This window comes from Pleurodeles waltl, chromosome 1_2, assembly GCF_031143425.1.
Source record: "Pleurodeles waltl isolate 20211129_DDA chromosome 1_2, aPleWal1.hap1.20221129, whole genome shotgun sequence".
NCBI classification, from domain to species: domain Eukaryota; kingdom Metazoa; phylum Chordata; class Amphibia; order Caudata; family Salamandridae; genus Pleurodeles; species Pleurodeles waltl.
The window spans coordinates 882,224,643-882,244,713 of record NC_090437.1 but is presented as its reverse complement, the minus strand read 5'-3'; the positions used below and the strand labels follow the sequence as shown (position 1 = coordinate 882,244,713).

Sequence of the window (20,071 nt, the reverse complement as noted above, 5' to 3'; positions counted from 1 at the left end):
TCTTCTCCTTCTCCCTTGAATTCTCCTCTGATAACTCTTCGTCGGTGTTCTTCTCTGAACCTGATGAACTTTCAGTGAAGTTCTCCTTAAGTTCCCTCAAATCTTCTTCCTCGAGTTGAAGAGCCGTCAGACCCAGCAGCGGAGAAAAATAATCTGAAGATAGTGACTAAAGGTGGGAACTTCCGGAGGAATCCCTCAAATCTTCTTCCTCGAGTTGAAGAGCCGTCAGACCCAGCAGCGGAGAAAAATAATCTGAAGATAGTGACTAAAGGTGGGAACTTCCGGAGGAAGCTGTACAACATCACAAGGGACACCAAACAGGGATCGGTCGACGCCCACCAACAACAAAAAATAAAAAATCTAAGTACTACAAAAATTGGGAGGATTCTGGACCCAAATACTAGATGTGAAATAATGCACAGCATGTGAATCCAGAAAAGATTCACGCTGCAAAACCTGAGCGCTCAGCCGTTTCCAGAGACGTAAAGCCTCCTGACACAGGATCCATGACCCCAGGCTGCCCTGTTTGTTGCCATACCACATGGCGGCCGGCTGTCTGTGAAAATCTTTATCTGTAACCTCTTGATGGTCAAGAGGAAAGACTGCAGAAATATTTGCAGTCTGTCTTCTCTGACACCTGGATAGAATCTGACAGGTACTCTAGCTGCTGGGACTACTGAGACTTCAGATCCCACTGCAGAGACCATCATGTGCCACATATCGTGATCCACAAGGAGTATGCTGGAGGCCAAGAGACCCAGAATCCCTCGACCTGCTCTCACTGAGACACAGGTCAAAGGTTAAACCATCATGATCATAATCTGAATCTCCTGGACTTGTTGAGGCAGAGGAAAAGAGAGGGTTTGTTCTAACTCATGATTCCTCACTGATAATCAACCTTTCGGTTCTGTCCAATGGACTTATCCAGTCCATACATATAAGATTCTAAACTGGGTGCTGGCGGTGTCAGCTAGACTTCACACAGTGCAATTTTACTATTTACACAGAGCATATCTACTGCCTGTCAGGCTCTGCCGGGCTGGTCTTCGCCCCACTGCCCAGTGTCCCCGATGTGCAGGGGAACAAGCAGACTTCTTCCATAAGGTGTGGTCATGTCCAGCAATGCAAGCATACTGGGGTAGAGTAGTCCATGAACTAAGTAGGGTGTTGGAGCTGGAGCTGCAGATGTCTGCCAAATTAGTCTTGTTGGGGGTGATGGAGGGTATGGGGGTGTCACAAGCGAATCGTGCCCTCGCTGGTACTGCCCTGTTGGTCGCCAAAAGAGACACTGCCGCTGCCTGGAGCTCGCCCACCGGTACGTCCCTCCAAAATTGGAGAAGGGGGTAGACTGGTGTGCAAACCAAGAAAAACTGGTGTATGAATCAAGGGGTTGTCCCCGGAAACATGAGAGGGTATGGGGTAGGTGGCTGGGGTTGTTGCCATAGGTCAGTGCTGGGGTTACGACCCTTAATGTTGAGTCAAGAAATGAAGCAATGTATGTCCCCTGAACTGCTTTGTCAATTGTCAACGATGCATGGAGTTGGATCTTGCCGTACTGTCTGTGCCAATTGTTTGGTGATTTTCATCTTAAAAACAATAAAATTCGTTTATGAAAAAAAGATTCTAAACTAGAGACACTGGCATAATTTGATCATTGAAGCCTCCACATCAAACAGTGCTGATAGAAATCGGATAGAAACTGATGTGAGGAATCTTTGCTTAGAAGTATCCATGAGAAAAACCTCTTACCCAGAGTGAGGGACAAGTGGTGGCTGAAACTTATAGCTATAACAGGACTGTTGGAATCCCTGGTGTCATAGCGCGAGCATAAGTGGCGGTCATGTCTTTCACACTGCCAGCTCCTAATTACTACTTCTGACACCTCCATACTTGACAAGAACCCAAATATTGTTGAATAGCGAGTTGTGAAAAATGCACCCATGAGCAATGTTATTACAGACAAAAAAGCATTTTCTAGATCCTTTTGGACATATGCTACGGAATGCAAAATGTGGTGGTGGCTAAAGAGAGAAGGGGAATAGTCTGACCGGACCTGGTGCAGAATGGGAGATAAAATGGGGCGCATAGGAATTTAAGCAGCATGTGAAATGCTTGGGTTCCAGCTGAGTCAATGACAACAGGCAGTCACAGGAAGAGGCAAGGGGATAATGGAAAGAAAAGAGGCAAAGGGGATATTTATGGGCAGGAGAAGCTGCCAGTGGAGAGAAACTGGGAGGGAGGTGGTGAGGACGCAGAGACAGTCAAAAAATGCATCTGCTGGGATTAAAAGCAGGATGAACAGTACTATCAGCTTCTGGAGAGTGAACGGCAGAGCTAGACTCCCCTGCCAAGAAAGGGGAAATACATAAAAAAGTGTATATGCATCATTTACACTATGTACTACATTGATTTATTGATCAACATGTCTGTGATACTAAGAGTATTTACTTCTAGAATGTTTCACCAATCTGTCTTCTCGAAATTTGGTCCTAGATTCTTAGCCCAAGCAGCATTCAATGGTGGCAAGCTTCTAATATCACAGCTTACTGAATCTCCAAGCAGAAATCATCCAACTACTATAAATCAAAGAAGCTAGAAAACTACAAGCTATATTTACCACCTCAAATTGAAGAATTACAAAAAACAGAGCAGAGTTAACTGAATATATAGAGCTCCTTCTCAAGAAAGATCAAATTGTTATCCAAGAGCAAGAAATGTGGCAAAATACCCATCCTGACTCTTTAGAAAAGACAAACTCTCTGATGCACACAATCTCCATTAAAAGGCATTCTAATGGACTTGTATTTGGATGCGTTATTTTTAAAACCAATAAAATAAATATATTGAATGTATGTGATGTTTTAGATAATTCTGAATTAGATAATGCAGAAACTATTAAAATGACCAGGGTTACATAGGAATTTAGATGGCATTCTAATAACAAATTTGGATGAAATTATTGCAATTCAATCACATGTACACTTGAGTGATAGTTATGCTCCAATGCAGTGTAGACAGCTGTGCTGTCACAGGGACTGGTTATTTAAGGCCTGGGTCAATTAAAGAAGTGTCAGCAAAATCAGAACAGCAGAAAGCAGAACATGTGAAAGAAATGGCCAGGGGAAGAAAGTAATCACAGGACTTGTTCATGACAGAGGACACATAGTCATGGATGTACAGAAACAAACAATAGTTCATAGCAAGAGGGGGTAGCTGAAAAGGGTCCTGGATAATTAGGAGGGGTCAAAACTAAGAAGACAAGAAGTACACCAAAATGATAAAGGCTTGGGTGCAGTACTTAAGGTGCAAGATCAAGCCAGCTGGGCCACGTAGGTTTGTATAAATGGCCACAACCATAGTGAGTGGTATCTGAAGACAAATACTCTAGCAGTGCATTTGCAATGGGAGTCAAAGGACAGAATGGCGATGGTGAAATATTTCAGCATCTTATCCCCACAGTCTATGAAAGGGGCAGATTGAAAAGTTACCTTATCTTCAGTAACATTCTTTCTGATGGATACTTGATCATGCAAAAGATTCCTCATCTTAGAAATCTACCAAGAACCATTATTGACTCAACACAGCAGAATCATTCAGATTGTGCTAGCAAAAATGCTTGGAATCTCATTTATCTGAGTAATTCGGAACTCTTGGCTCAACATTTCCATGAGGCCTGACTTAAAATCTTATATAGATGGTACAGGTCCCTACAATGACTGCACTCTGCTAACTTTCACCTGAATTTGAAGTGCTGAAGGTGACGCCAACCAGGATCTGGTAATTCCGTCATGTCCCAAACTGGAGAATTGAATGTTTGCAGATCTTGTCATTGATGAGGAGGACCTGTGGACATGATTTTCAGACTTTGACCAGAATAGCAGTGATGCACAAGAGGTCTGTTATTCCAGGCATCAATGACCACTCAATAAGGTCTTTGTGGAATCACTGGCTGCTGCAAAAACTGCACATTAAAAAAGTGAAACTCACAGGAGGCATAATCGCATGAAGACAGAATCAAGGGGTGGATGAACACTGCAAGCCAGGAAAGACAGATAACAGGCTCAAAGATCAAGTTAAATCCTTAAAACTGCAGACATCTAATTTGTGACAAGGTTGACTACACATTATCAATTGTGTCCATTCCACCGCCCCATCCCCATATCAAGATTTAATGGCTCTATCTTTCATGGAACCAAAAAATACATCTGATTCCCCAGTCGAGCTAAGGTGAACCCCTTTCGCTTTCCCCTCCTCATTATTTCGACACACATTATCCATAAGCATTTCTGATTACCATTTAGCAAGAGTACTGTACATCAAGGCTGCACTAAGGTCTACCTATGCTTTACATTGTGTTAATGCTAAGGCCCTCCTAACCTCCAGCTCTCTGCCACACCTTTCCTGGGTGGCTACTTTCTTCCCCCAGTTACAGAGGTGTTTCCCAACTCGTTATGGTTGATATGCTCTTTGGATTTTTGTTATGCTGAGTGGCCATAACTCCCAAGTTACCAACATCATAGCTGGAAGTCATACTGTTGCCTTTGTGACTGAGTGCAGACAGTACCATTTGGCAAAAGTATGCACAGACAAACTTTGTGGCAATTTGTAGGTATTCGAAACAGATATCCTCTGCAGGCAGATCGAGTATCTAACAGAATGATATCTACTGAAGTAAAGTAACTTTTTCTTGTGATGGATGCCTCTACCTGAAGATTCCTCAACTGTTAATCAGAATCCAAAGTAGTACCTCCCCAAGTGACAGGTGTGAAGGAATGGTCAAAGGAGGAAATCTTGCAGCACCGGTTTGTGACATGACCATTGTTCCTCAACTATGAAGCCAAAAAAATAATGTATGCTGACGGTATGAAGGGAAACACATGTTGCCGCCAGGCCAGCCTCAGCCACCTGGATACCTCTATCCAAAATTGATGTAAAAAATTATACATCAGGACAAAGTTCTCTTCTGGACAGCTTTGCCCACCCTGCTGTCTGGACAGTCCACAAAAAGCTGGTCTTCATAGCTAATCTCTTCAGTGCAGTCGATGCAAAAACTGACTACTCTTCGGGAATTCAGCTGGTATAGCATCTGCTTCTCCGTGGCAAGATGGGGTGGACGGTAAAAAGTGGGAAGGCAAAACCCCAGATGGGGTCACCACATTAGGTACGAAACACACTTTTGTTTGTAGGACCATCTTGTCCAGGAAGAAGCATGTGTACAGCGGATGGACAATCAGTGTTTGCAACTCATTGATGGTATCTCGCTAAAGTAATAGCAACAAGAGAAAACATTTTCAAATTTAACAATCTTAAATGACAAGGATACATAGGCTTCAACAGAGCACCCAATAAAAAAACACTACATTTGAATCTCCTTGTGGTATAACAAACTGGAAGGAAGGGTGGAAACAGATTTGTGAGACCATTCAAAAATTACATCACAGTAGGGGCCTGAGAAATGGATGGCTGGTTTAGAAACTATAGGAATGCTGATAGTGCAGCAATCTACCCCCTAGACAGTCCCCAGTGCACATTCCCCATGGGCCGGTTAAAGCACAAACTTAGGATTTCAGATAAGTGAAACTTCACGGGATCCACATTGTATTTTGCACATCAAGCGACAAATCTATGCCATCTTCCACATCTAGGTGGAGACTGGAAGAGAGGACTGCATCAATTAACTCTGGCGGTAGCTTAAGGACCTTAAGACCCTCATTACGAGTCTGGCAGTCTACTGACCGGCAGACTCACGGTGGCGGTCCCACCACCCATGGGCCGGTGGTGAAGACCGCCAGATTAAAAGTGTGGCAGTTTGGCCTGTGCCAAACTGCCACTTACCCGTTCCTACCGCCAGGGAGGTTGGACCTGCTGGGCTGAAGATTAGCATCTCCGACCTGGCGATCCAATGAAGACCGCCGGCAGTATTAGGAGTCGGCTTCCCATCAGGGTTTCTGCAACGGTAGCCCTGCCAAAAAAACCCTGGGGGAAAGGCTACTGGTGATAGGAAATTTCTTTCCTGTCATCGACAGACGACTACTCCCACCCCCCTGTCTACCAGAACAGGCCCCCCCCCCCACTAGTACAGCATCCCTCTCACCCCAAACCCACCCCCCTCCCTGCATACATGCAGACACCCACACACACCCCGCATACACTCATTCACCAACACTTATATGCATGCATTCACTCATAAGCATCCATACATGCATTCACTTACAAGCATCCATACACGTATTCACAGACATTCCAACACACACTCACTTCAACAATCATACATGCATTCATACACCCATACACACAGGCAAAAAAAAACCTCCCCTGTCGGATGATCGACTTACCCTGTCCGGCTAGGAGGTCGTCCGTCAGAGAACAGGAACGGGCGCTTTCACCGCCAGCAGAGCCCCACCATCAGGACACCGCCAGGCCGCATTACTGCTCGTAATATGGCTAGTGAAGTCCTTTTGGCGGGGGCAGTAGTGGAATCGCCCCTGTGCCTATGTACTCGTGATATGGTGGTCGGAAGACCTCCAGCACTGGCGGTCTTCCGTCGCCCACAGCTTCAGCGGTCTGTGCAAAAGACCGCCAAAGTCATAATGAGGGTGTAGCAGGGATGGCGCAAATAACTACGCAAAGAGCATCTGGTACACTGATAGTGATTATTTTATTGGTTGAATAGAGTGCTATTATAGAATGGATGGCTTTCTTTGTTCTTTCAATATCCATGCTTATTGTAGAGGGGTTGGTTCACAGTCTTTTCCTTGTTCTTCTTCTGTTCCTTCAGGTCTCTCAGGAAGCACATGTGGAGCGAAGAAGAAGAGTCTTGGTAAGTGCCTGTATTTCTCCCTTGGTTTACTGTTTCTGGCTTTCCCTCTTCAGCTATTGTATCTTTCTTGTCTCTAGTTCCTCTCTTTTCTTTCTCTTTTGTTCTCTACTTGCACTTCTCCTGTGCTTTCCCTTCTTTCTTACGATGAGTGCGTTTACTCTTTCTCTCTGTCTTCTTTTCGTTTCGGTATCTCCTCCTGTCCTTTTCTGTATCACTCTATCACACTAGTTTTCTACTTCTTTTTCTCCTTCTCCAGCCGTTTTCTGCACATTCTTTGTATCACGTTTTTATACACCCTCTATGATACTCCCCTCACCGTCCCTGTCTTGAATGCTTGTAGTGCGGTCCCCTTCAGTCCCCTTTTTTTTGTGTTCCCCTCACCCGTCCTCCCTACCCCTGTGCCAGCTATTCCCACGCACCTGGATGTGCCACGCTTCTACAGAAGCGTGGCAGGCTGCTGCCTTCCACTTCCAGGAGTCTGGTCCTTCTGTCCCCGACTGGGACCAATGACATCTGGATCTCTTCGCTCCTTCCGTCCCTGATTGGGACACCCGGTTCCTCGATCTCCCTGGTTTCCTTGCCCTCGATTGGGACGGGCTGCTCCTGGGCTTCTCCGCACCGTCTGTTCGCGTCCTCGTCCACTCCTTCGTCTCCTTCCTTGCCGGGTCCTGTGCCCCGGCATGCTTTGGCCAGCCAACACCCCTGGGCTGTGCACAGTCTTCGGCCGTGCGTAGCGGGTTGTTGGCCACAGGGCCAGGCCATGCTCCCAATCTCATCACAGGCACTCAACAAACTTTTTGTGTTTTTACATTTTGTGTTGCTAGTACCACAATACTCCTGTGATACCTACTGCTGTACCATAAGGGGACGGGTGAAGTTTGACAGCCAGATTCTGCAGGATAGCAGTTCTGGGTTCAGTGGTTCAAATATTCCTTTTTTATTATTTTTTATTAGCCTTTGGGGTGGGGGTCACTTCTGGTTCCTCCCCACAGCTGCAAGGTGGTCATATTGTCCCTACCCCATCTTTTTATACTCTCTTTTTTTAAACCTTTCTAGGACATGGGGATTGAGTCTCTGAGCCCTATGCCGCACCATCAACTGCTCCATTGAGACCACCACCGTCCCTGAAATTGGGAAACACACAGATATCAACCCCCTGCTGATGAAACCCTCCGCAGACCTGACGGACCTCAAGAAATACAGACCAATCCCTCTGCTCCACTTCCCAGCCAAAGTCATTGAAATAGCCATGTACGCATAACTGACCAAATTCATTGAGACCAACCACACACTGCACCCCTACCAATCCGGCTTCAGAAGCAACCACATCACTGAGACTGCCCTTTTCGCCACAACAGACAACATCCTCAATCTTCTCAACCAAGGTGAAACCGCAGCCCTCATCCTCCTGGATCTCTTGGCTGCCTTCGACAGAGTCTCCAAGACTCCACGACGCTCGCATCCGCAAAGCCCTGAAATGGATCCTCTCCTTCCTCACCGGCGGTACCCAGAAAGTCAGGCTCCCACCGCTCAAATCCGAACCTACAGAGATCAACTGAGGCGTCCCCCAAGCCTCCTCCCTGAGCCCCATCCTCTTTAACATTTACATGGCCCCACTAGCAGACATTGTCAGAAACTACAGACTCAACATCGTCTCCTACACGACAACACAAATCCTCTCCCCCACCGACGAACCTGCAGTTGCAAAGACCAACTTCCAAAATGGGGTGAAGGCAGTCGCTGCCTGGATGAAAGACAGCTGCCTCAAGCCCAACTATGACAAGTTGGAAGTCCTCATTTTGAGCACCACCCCCTCCATCTGGAACGACTCAGGGTGGCCCGTGGCACTCAGCGCTCCCCCACCAACCGACCAGGCACGTAACCTCAGCATCATCCTTGACTCCTCGTTCTCGATGAGCCACCAAGTCAATTGCATCTTGTCCTCCTGTTTCCACATGCTCCGCTTGCACCGAATATCTTTAAGTGGATCCCCATCAAATCCAGAAGAGCAGTCACCACAAGCTTGACTACAGCAATGCACTCTACACAGGTACCACCCAGGAGCTCCAAAAGAAGATGCAAAGAATCCAGAAAACCGCCACTCGACTTATCTTGGAGATCCCTCACTGCAGCCACATCTCTGGGCACACCTGAGTGACCTACACTGGCTCCCGATCAACAAAAGAATCACCTTCAAGCTCCTCACGCATGCCTACAAACATCAGACCTGCATATCTCAACCACTGCCTCGCCTTCCATATGCCCACCAGACAACTCTGTTCTGCTCACCTGGCCCTGGCCGCCATCCCACGGATCCGAAAGATCACAGCCAGAGGAAGATTCTTCTCCAACCTCACCACGAAGACTGGAACACTCTTCCTCTTCATCTCAGGCAATTCTCCTCTCATTCTCAATTCAGGAAGGACCTCAGGCCTGGCTCTTCGACTGAACAAGCCAACTAGCGCTTCAACTGAGCTGCAGTCCCTCCCTCACCCCCCAAGATCCGACAGGTCATTAGCTGCGCTCTACAAGAACCTTGAGTGATTGATTGTATAATGACAGCTGCAACATTTTGTTCATGTTGTGGCTAGCCAATCAGACTCATCAGTACCGGGGGACTGGTCCCAGTCCAACAGTACCAAAATGATCAAGGGAAGGAAAAACTCCCTCAGCAAATCTGCCAGCCTCACTGGTCACCTCTTTAAATGCTAATTTCTCAAAAATAGCTGAATAGGTTTACAAAGAGTGCATTTTTTTTAGTAAAGTTATGTCACCAACTTTTGGTGTAAATCTGTTCTGCTATTTTTTCTGTATAGCAAGAAAAGTTTCCTAAAGTAATTACCATGGGAAATCAGCATTTTGGGGCCCATGTCCCTTTTTCTCGGACACAACTTAAGTGATTGGCACAAACCTTTCTGTGAAGAAGCAGAGGGGGATGAATGTTTCTTTTGGAAGGTTTTGTGCATACTCCTGGCATCTAGTGTTGGACCCAGACATTTGCATATTGATTTTCTTTGAAGGCATTTGAGTCACAAGTCCTACTTGCCACTATTCCGCTGGTCCAGAATACATCAGCACACAGGCCCCACTTCTGACTGTTTTCCACTTAGCAGGAAAGTAGTGTAAGTGGAGTGCAGTGTCAATGTCAGAGTATGCTTTGCATAACATGTGATTCCCTCACCTTTATCTGCTTCTTGTATTGTGTGTAATAAACTACCACCGCGTTGTTGGCTTGATTATGTTCAGTTGGAGTAGTTATGTTAAGGTGTTTTTTGACCAAAGCTTGTTGCCTTTGTAGATTGAGAAGAACGTATACCACGTTTTTGACCAAGACTTGTTTACCCAGTGCTGCATGATTTTATCAAGACTTGTTTGCTAAACCTCCACAAGGTTCTTTGGAGCATCTACGGGGTTAATTAGAAACACCAGAGCCCCTGCACTTCGTTGGACAGCTGCCTTCTCTGACTGTTAGTCAGCACTCTTGTTTTCAAGAGCCATGTGCTAATCATGACTCATCACTCATTCCTGCACAAACTATAAAAACCTTCACAGGTACTAGTCAGCACTTTGCTTTGTTCTGGTTCTTCTTGAAGCGGACATTGAGATCCTGCCCCTGGGAATTCCCTGCAAAGCTTCTGTATCGTTGCAGGGCAACAAGAGAGGAAATAGCTTCTTCAGCCTCTGCGCACTGGCAGCTGTTTACATAAGCTAAGTGCAGGAAGCACGCTCTGCTGAGTGAATGTTTTTTTTTTGTTGAGATTAAGAACCTCAGTATGTAACTAACTTTATTTTCAAGAAAGAACAAAAGTTTTTAGGTTGATTAAGAGAGTGTACAGAAACGCTTAATGTTTTGACATTTATTATGCATCTGTACCCTGCCTTGTTGATTCATTCTAAAATCGGAAAAAACATCAGCACACAAAGAGTGTGTTGTGAGATGAACAACCTTCACATGTGTGTGGACTTTTCTAATTACGTGTGTGTCACTTGTTATGAGAACGATCCTCATTTTGTAGGAGCTCTTTTAGCATTGTCTAGAATTTATATTAGTGATTCCTCAAGAACAGAAAAAGCAGGTTTTCACTTGACTGTACAAATCAGTGTATGTTTAGTCCTTTTTGGAAAGCGTTTTTGCTGTATGTTTGTGTGCTCTAAGTTTTCAGTGTAAACAACTACACCAAGAGTGATTACACTAAGCAGTGTGAGACAGAGAGAAGATCCAGGCAATGACGGTACATTCCTGTACGCCAAACTGAGTGGAGAGGAAGTGTGAGGAACGTGTGAGTGACAGGTGATTGGCTGAGATACTAGACTGTGCATAAATACTGTACAAGAGTTCCCTCAACACATCACTCATCCCTGTCCTTTCCCTTATAGCTCTGGACAATCAACAACTAATGCTGACAGCGATTACCTGCACCCCAAAGCATGGGGAGCCTGGCTGCACCAGGAATCAGAGACAATATCTTTCTTCTCTTTCTATCTCTCATCCAATCCCCCCACCCTTTTGGGGACACTCGCCAGGACTCCTGTATTACGTCGGCAGTGCTGAGAGGTGTCCTGGAGGGACGGGGGGCAGGGAGGAATAGTCATCGCCCCTGCAGACAATCTGCCTTTCAGGTGAGCGGTCAAGCTCTTACATAAAGTGCAAAAACATACATACATAGAAAACGTGTGATCACTGCTAGCTTCTAGGAAGGAGGATAGGTGCATGTGATTCTACAGCACCACACACAATGAACAAATGGTTGCAGGTTAAGTAATGTTTTCCTCTTGTAGAATGTGTGGCTACAGCTACTCATGCTCTGCACAGACTGTAAAGAAGTCCCTCTCCGAAGCGGTGGCTAGTTAAGCTAGCAGATGATGGAGATGTTTGAAAAAGAGTTCTTAAAACTCCTTGGCCAACAGGAGCCTTTGGATGTTGTAATACGTTTACATCATAGTGTTTGAAAAAGAACAAGATATTTATCTCCTGTAACACTTTTTCTGGTGGATACTTTGTCTACCTGCAGATTCCTCACATTTTGAATATCCTACACACCAGTCTGGATCTGAAATATTTTTGATAGTTTTCACATGCCGGTAGGAGGCACAGGCTCCATGTGTGGCACTACATGATGGCACTTGAGCCTAAAGCGTCCCCTTCAGTCTGCTGATATCAGTTACTATCCATTTGTTAGCGCGCCTTTGAGGTGAATGGATGAAACTAACACCAAAGATTTAGGCACAGTTTCCATTGAAATTAAGTTTACGGAAGCTCAAGATCATAGGTATCTACAGTTATGCAACAGGGAAGGCGGGCGAGTCAGTGAGGAATCTGAAGGTAGGTACACTGTCCACCATAAAAGCATTACCAAAGGTAAGTAACTTATTCTTCAGATAGAAACTTCTACATGCAGATTATTCACCTTTTAAATAGCTCTCACAAGAAGTCCCACACTTGGAGGTGGGTGCATGACTGTCTATACCAAAACTTCCTGAAGAACAGGGTGAGCTAAGTGACCATTCCTCCGCACTGTGGAATCCAAGGTGCGGGAAGAGTGTGATACGGCTTTCCTTGAGAGAGATTAAGGTTTACACTCCTTCAAAGCTAGAGTCTCCTTGGAGATCTTTTGCAGACTTGTAAATCTCCTGCTTGTTGAAACCACAGTGTGACAAGGGTACCACTGGAGAGCCCTCATGTGCCAGTGTGCATGGATGACCAGCAGAATGCATAAGGCTAGCAGACTGAGCATGCTCAAGACCGTCAGAACTGGAATAATCACTTGATTCTGAAACATCAGAATCATACCCTGGATACCTTCAACGCCTCTGAGGAGGAATAAAGCCTCGACTCATTGTGCTGTCCAGCACTGCCCCTATGAACAGGATATGCTGAGAGAGCACGAGATAAGATTTGGGCTTGCTTATTGAAAAGCCAAGGTTGAGAAATAACTGTGCTTTTATCTGCAAGTGGTGAGACACTAACTCCGGCGATCTGGCTTTCATGAACCAGTCATTGAGGAAAGGGAATATCAGGATTTACAACTGCCCGAGGTGGGCAGCAACCACTGCTATCACCTTTGTGAAAAACTTGAGGTGTTAAGCGAGGCCGATGGGAAGGACAGCAAACTGGTAGTGTTTGGATACGACCATGAAGCAGAGATACTTCCTGTGTGACTGCAGAACAGGGATGTGAAAGTAGGCATTGTGCAGATCAACAGATACCATTCAGTTTTCCACTTCCAGTGCTAGAAGAATATGAGCTAGTGATAGCATCTTGAAGTTTTCCTTTCTGAGGACCCAGTTCAAAATCCTGAGGTCTAGAATTCGGCGTAACCCGCTGTCCTTTTTAGGAATCAGGAGGTATCAGGAGTAACATCATCAGCCTGATCCCGCTCCGGAACCAACTCCATAGTTCCCTTGAGGAGTAAGGATTAGAAATCCTGTTGTAGGACTAACAGATGGTCTTGTGCAGAGTGTTTGGCTCTGGGGTTGGAGGAATGAAAATGTTTGTAAGAGATAACCATATGATGTAAAATGAGAAGTCACAAACAGTGCTCTGCTCAAAAAAACAGATTTGGAATTTCAAGTTAAATTTTCAAGTTATTCACTTTCAGTAGGAAAGCCCAACACTCTTCAAGGTGTCACAGTCTTAGGGAAAAAAAAAAACAAGAGTCATGTTTTCCACAAGAGAAAGTCCTGTGAACATCCTGATCTGTGTGTATGTAATGTAAAGAGCACTCTGGGTATTTATTAAATATACATTAGCTCTACCCACTCCAAAGACACAGGGGATATATTGCCCCAGATGCATTTAAGAATTTACACAGATATTTTAGTGAGTTTTGTTGTTACAAGATAAAGTATTAAAAGAGAAACAAATGTGTAAAGGCTCACCATTCTCCACTTGTGATTCTATTTCATCTACTGGTGTCATAGTTGGAGCAAGCTGCAGTTGGCTGGTTACAACTGTAAGATCCCAAGGCGATACACTCAAAATGTCAGTCATCAGAAGAAAGGGAATATCTGCATACACACGCTCCAAAGGTTCGAACTTTGAGCAAGAGAGACATGAATTATTACAGCAATGACGCCAGAATTCAACATATATGCAGTCATTGGAACACTATGCTGAGAATGGAAAGCTATTTACAAGAAATTATTATTTATCAAAAACTTACAGGTCGCAACATTTAAAATTCTTCACTGTAACAGACAAGACACAAATGAAACCAGATTAGAATTATAACTCCTGCACACTGTTAAAAGCAAGCAAACTCAGCCTTGATACCTTCTTATTGGGTAACATGTAGCCTGTCTTTTACGAAATTATAAATCCCATTAAAAAGGTATCCACACAAGTATGCAAGAAAATGCAAATGTGTCTCCTGAAAACTCGGAACTGTTACATGGTGTTTAAATGTTGAAATCTGACATTCAACTAGGATGGCTTTTGGTCCAAAAGCCAGCAAGAATAGTATTCTGTAATGAAAAGCACCATCAAAACTATGTAGTTTGTGCCCATCTACTGAATGGTCTGTAAACTGAATAACAAACAGCTTGCACCTTCTGCTGCAAGGCAGACAGGTAGTCCTCTGTTTTCTACTCTCAGGGAGGAGGAAGATGCGGCGGGTAGAAAGGAATGGGAGGGCATAGCATCTATGAAGAATTTGGAGGACTCACTTATCTGAACTAATGGTCTGCCAACCTTGCCGAGTGCTTGCAGAGACACACTAAAGCAGTTTTGCAGGTGCGGCTGCTGGAGGTGCAGGGGGGTCAGCTGCACATTGTCTCTGTTGTCCTCATCATGGTTTCTGAGAGCTGCAGCCTCAGCCACTTAAGGGCTGAAAGGCATGCTGAGCTGTGGAAAGAGGCTGGAGTAGGAGACATGGATTACATCCACAGTAGTCACATCCCTTTTTCTAGGATGTAGCCAAAGAACTTGTCTGTAATGATGTCTACCACAAGAACAGGCCTTTACTTTAGACTTCGACCAGTAATGGTGTGGAGTCCTCTTGTGTTTGTCAACGTAAAGTTTGTTTGTACTGTCGCATATGGACTTCTCACTCATTTGGGTGCAGTTGTTGCAGGCCCTGGAGTTGTGCTCCACCTTCAGGCACTACAAACAGGCTTTCTACTCAGCCATCTGTTTGCCACAGCCCTAACAAGGTTTAAACCATGTTGCTTTATGGGGTGAAATCTTCCCTTGCACATTGGATAATTTTGCTTGAAAGAGTCAGCCAAAGGACAAAGGAGAAGCTCTAGATCCGGTCTGGAGCTGGGGAAAGAAAGGAACTGTTGTCTGGGCTCATGGGTGGCGCTTATATGTGGCTCTGCTTGCCATTTCAGGAGCAGAACAATGACTGTGTGGAACTGCACAATGCCACCTACCAGCATGCAGGAAAACTGCTTCAAAGATGCTGAATCCAGACTGTAGCCTGGGGACTATTGACAAGGTGAGGAATCTGCAAATAGGGATAGCCATCAGAATGCTCGTTCATTAATACCTTATCTGGCTGTTCGTAATCTCACTAGTTTATCTATGAGTTCTGGTATTGTACCTATTGAATGAAAGAATGCCCAATTCTAATCATTATTAAAAGGAAAAACAAACACTAAATTAGACCATGAGCAGATGGGAAAGTATACATCAGAGTCACAGTTGCTCTTTTTAGCAAAGTTTTTAACCAGTTATCCAAGTTTGTGGAATCCCAGTCATTGTTACATCCCACCCAAGCCAGTTTTCATGTTGGGAGAAGCACAGAAAGTGTTAGTACATTAGTCCTGTATCTAAGAGTTTCTTAAGATCAGGGAAGGTCTTTCGTATGAATATCCCAACCTTCAGCTGAGTCACATTATGAGGGAGAGCCTATTCTGTAGCTGCAGAAAAGCTGTGGAACAGCCTTCTGCTTACAAACCTGCGCCAAGGTACCTATGGTTGTTATATGTGCCTAACAAATAGTCTAAAATAAATAAACACATGAATAGAAAGAGTATTACCAAAAGGTAAGAAACATTCTGCCAGTGGACATTTCTACCTACAGATTCCTCACCTTTTGAACCAGCCCCAAAGTACTCCCTCCAAACTAGGTGGTGAGGCTGAAGAGTGAACTAGAATAGGTAGTCTTGCAAGACTGAATGGGCAAAATGACTCTCCCTCCAGACCTAAGAATCGATGTAATAGTGCCTGAAAAAAATGTAGGCATAAGCCCATGTGGTAGCTTGAGAGATGCCCAAAACAGGAGCACCACATAATACATTCATAGTAGTGGTCTTTACCCTAACTGAATTTGCCCGAACACTGAGTACAATCCAGAAGGATAAAGTCTGCTTCTGGACTACCTTGCTCGTCTCTGCATTGGCCAAATCAATCAATAATTCAGCATAACTCAGTGTCCCTTAGTCCTGTCAGTAAAGATTCACAGACTTAAAGAACAAGTTACTTACCTTCGGTAACACCTTATCTGGTAGAGACTATCTAGCTGCAAATTCCTTACCTTAGAATATTTCCCAGGCGTCGGACTGGATCCAGATTTCTTTTTTTAACCATTCCCTTGCTTGCCAGTTGGTGGCGTAGTTCGGCTCTGTGTGGCATCATCTGCGCTGGATGTAATGTGTGCAGTGCTTTTATAGCTGCCACCCCAGCTCACAGACCTAAGTTCTTGACTGTTTTTCCGCACAAGAAGCACGGAGCCGAACTGAGGTGGAATGACCAGTGTGTCAAGGTGAGGTCCTGAAGGATCTCTTTAATGTGAGATTACAGTTCACAGAATGGGAAGGAGGGGTAAAGAATATGCAGCTACAAAGATTCGCTACCAGATAAGGCATTCTTGAAGATAAGTTACTTGTTCATAAGATAGAGACTTCTGCTACAGATTCCTTACCTTAGAATAGATACCAAAGCAATCTCTCTACAGAGGTGCTTCTGCCGCTGTGTTACACTAAAAGGTCCTGAAGGGCCGACCAGGTAAAATGCCCATCATGCCGGAACTGACTGTCTAGCCATGCCTGACAACTACCACATCTTAAGGCTTGATAGGGATAGTAAGCCAGGAGGTAGTATTGCTATTGTCAATAAAGACTCAGTTAAGGTTACTTTAATAGACAAACTTCTCTCACACCGGGCAGAGATTTGTATCTTTAAAATAGATTTCTCTCAAAATGTCTGCTGGAAAGGAGCATAATGATACAGACTCCCTGGCCCCAAAAAAACTTTTCTCATAAACTAACACAATATATTGTGCCTCATTTACTTACCTCACAGAATTTCCTTCTACTTGGTGATTTTAATTATCACAGCAAGAGCATTTCAGATTCTGAGGTTGCCCAAATTCTCTCAGACCTAGACGTACTGGGCCCTACAGCAGAAAATTAACGCTCCAACCCATGTGGCTGGACATATGTTAGATCTTATATTCACTCATTTCCAAGATCTGACTTGTGCACCTCCCCTACCACTCGTCTGGGCTGATCACTACTTCATCAGTTTTCAGATTACTAAAACCTGGAGATGTGACAATTCGAATAGTGTCAGTAGAGGCATATCCAGACACTTGCACAAAATTAATGTAGAGTCCTTCTATAAGGAATTAAAGTTTACTTTATCAGAGGAGGTCTTAGACCTGAACCAAGCACTTCATGATTATTTTCATAAGGCTTTTATTTTGGCCCTGAATCAAATAGCACCCTATAAAACCTATTTCAAAACCAGGCACAGGATCCACGCAACATGATACTCTACCAACTTGTGCCTAGAGAAATCATACTGTAAAAAAATGAGAACGTCGCTGGCGCTCCAGCAAATACCCTATTGACAAGGCAACATACAAATTAGCTTTCAATGCTTACCATAAAAATATTAAACAAGCCTGTAAAACCTTTATTACTCAGCAAATTAACTTAGCAGATAATTCACCCAAAACACTTTATAAAGTCCTGAAAGAATTTACTAACCCAAGGGCCTGCAATCCAGAATTACCAGTGTCGCAAAATCTATGCAACTCCTTTGCAGACTTTTGTGAACAGAAAATGAACCGTATTTATGTAAATTTCCCAAAGCCCACTGACCCCAAGGACTATGAGTCATTTTTAAATTCCCCTCCTTCTATTAACTTTGAGGGTCTACCTTGCTTCAATTTGGTTACTCCTGAGGAAACCAAAAATGTTTTAAGAAAAGAAAGTCGGGCTCAGCTTCTGATGTATGCCCCCTAGAACTGTGGCTTCACTTGCACCGCCGCTGGCGCCTGCCATATGCTCCTTATTGAACCGGTCGATTATTACTGGGATAATACCCCAGGCGTGGAAAGAACCACAAATAAGGCCCATTAAAAAGAAGGCGCACCTTGCTGCTTCCGATTCAGCCAATTTTCGGCCCATCTTTCTCTTTCCTCTGCTAAGCAAAGCTCTTGAAGGTTTAATCAATAATCAACTTATCACTTACCTTCAGAAAAATAGGATCATTGATCCTTCTCTACCCGGGTTTTGCTCCTCACACAGTATGAAAACAGCCTTAATGGGTGTAATGGATCACATCAGACTAGCCCTTAACTCCGACACGCCAGCTATGCTGCTATTGTTAGACTTATCCGCTGCTTCTGACAAAGTGTCTCATACAAAGTTGTTACAGAGACTGTATGACTGTGGAATCCACGGAATGGCCTTAAATTGGCTCAGGGCCTCCCTAAGCAATAGAACTCAAACAATCTTACTACGTTCTTTTAAATCACACACTAAGCCTATAGACAAGGGACTGCCACAGGGTTCTTGTCTAAGCCTCACGTTCTTTAACATATATATGGCCCCTTTAGCTAACATTGTTAGAGCATATGGGTTGGAGATTCAGTCATATGCAGACGACACACAGCTGGTCATTTCCTTTAATAAAGATCCAGTAATAACCAAATAGTGCTTTATTTCGGGAATGAAAGCAATTGCAGCCTGGATGTCTTCCAAATGCCTTCAATTGAACACAGCTGAACGAGAGATAATGCTGTTTGGAAAGGCCCAACAGTTTTGGCCTGCACCCGCACCCAAACGTTAGTAAAAAAAAATCTTAGAGTCCGATTGGACCATACACTAACTATGAAAGAACAAAAAATAGCAACGGCAGGCTCATGTTTCCACATACTGCGCCTGCTGAGGAAAGCTCTCCCTTTTCTACTGTTATCAGCAAGGAAAACCTTAGTCCAGGGGCTCCTAATCAGTAGGCTAGATTATTGTAATGCCCTTCTAGCCTCAGCACATGAGAACTTACTTGGGAAACTCCAGAAGATATGCAATTTTCTATCTGGCTCAGCATCAGTATCCCTTCTGAAATCGCTTCATTGGCTGCCGATCAGAAAAAGAGTAATCTTTAAAATCTGCTGTCTTACCCATAAAGCTTTTATAGGAAACAGTCAACATTACCTCTCTCTGAAGCTCATTCCCTACTGTCCCTCGAGGTTTTTACTGTCTAGCAATAAAGCACTTCTGACGGTTCCCTGCATAAAAAGAAAATCAAGGAGGCAGCGACTTCTCAGACTTGGCCCCGCATACTGGAATAAATTGCCCTACGAGATCAGAGCATGCATGAATCACTGTCAATTTAGGAAAAAGCTCAAGACAACACTGTTTTAATTTTGTCACACTCGCTGCCAACTAGGGCGAGCTGAGATTCCCCTCCTAGGGTGATTAGATTTCTGCAAGTCCATGACAACTGTTCCAGAGTCCGCGACTGCTTAGAAAATTAATATTAACAAATTAATAAAGTATATATAAATAAAGAAGCTACATGTAAAAATAAAAAATTGAAACTGGAGGCTAGAAATGGAATCCTCAGGTTGATTTATGGAAGGAGTGCAAGTGACCCTTCTAGGGTGATTAGTGCGCAGTAGCCAATTAATTTAACATAACATAACTTAGGCAGTAGTGTTTGCCAAGTGTGCAGCGATACCCGCATTGCTGCCAGACAGATGTCCAGAACTAGGGCTCCTCTCACAAGTGCAGTGGTTGCAGCTTTAGTTTTGGTGGAATGAGCTCTTAAGCCCTCAGGGGGTTGCTTCTTGCCACTGAGTAGCACACTATTTCCTAAACTATGGGTTGTGTCCTACTGGTGAGTCACAAGCTGGTTTTTGGTAGGTCACGAATGTTTGAGCAATTAATAAAGGCCTTTAAATTCTGTGTTTAACATGTCAAATTTGCTGGTGATTCCAAGACAGAGGTCAAATGCCAGGTTGCTTTATTCTTTTAACATGAAGGTTGGTGTTTACTTTTCTTTCCCTAATTTCAAAG

General features: G+C 44.2%; 1 protein-coding gene across 1 annotated transcript in view; it reads right to left on the bottom strand.

Moving 5' to 3' along the window:
* Positions 1-20,071, bottom strand: part of TRAPPC11 (trafficking protein particle complex subunit 11) — a 550,973-nt gene that overhangs the window by 211,509 nt on the left and 319,393 nt on the right. The window contains exon 25 of the mRNA XM_069199334.1: positions 13,700-13,856. Within this exon, the coding sequence (XP_069055435.1) occupies positions 13,700-13,856 (157 nt within the window). The remainder of the gene's footprint in view (positions 1-13,699; positions 13,857-20,071) is intronic.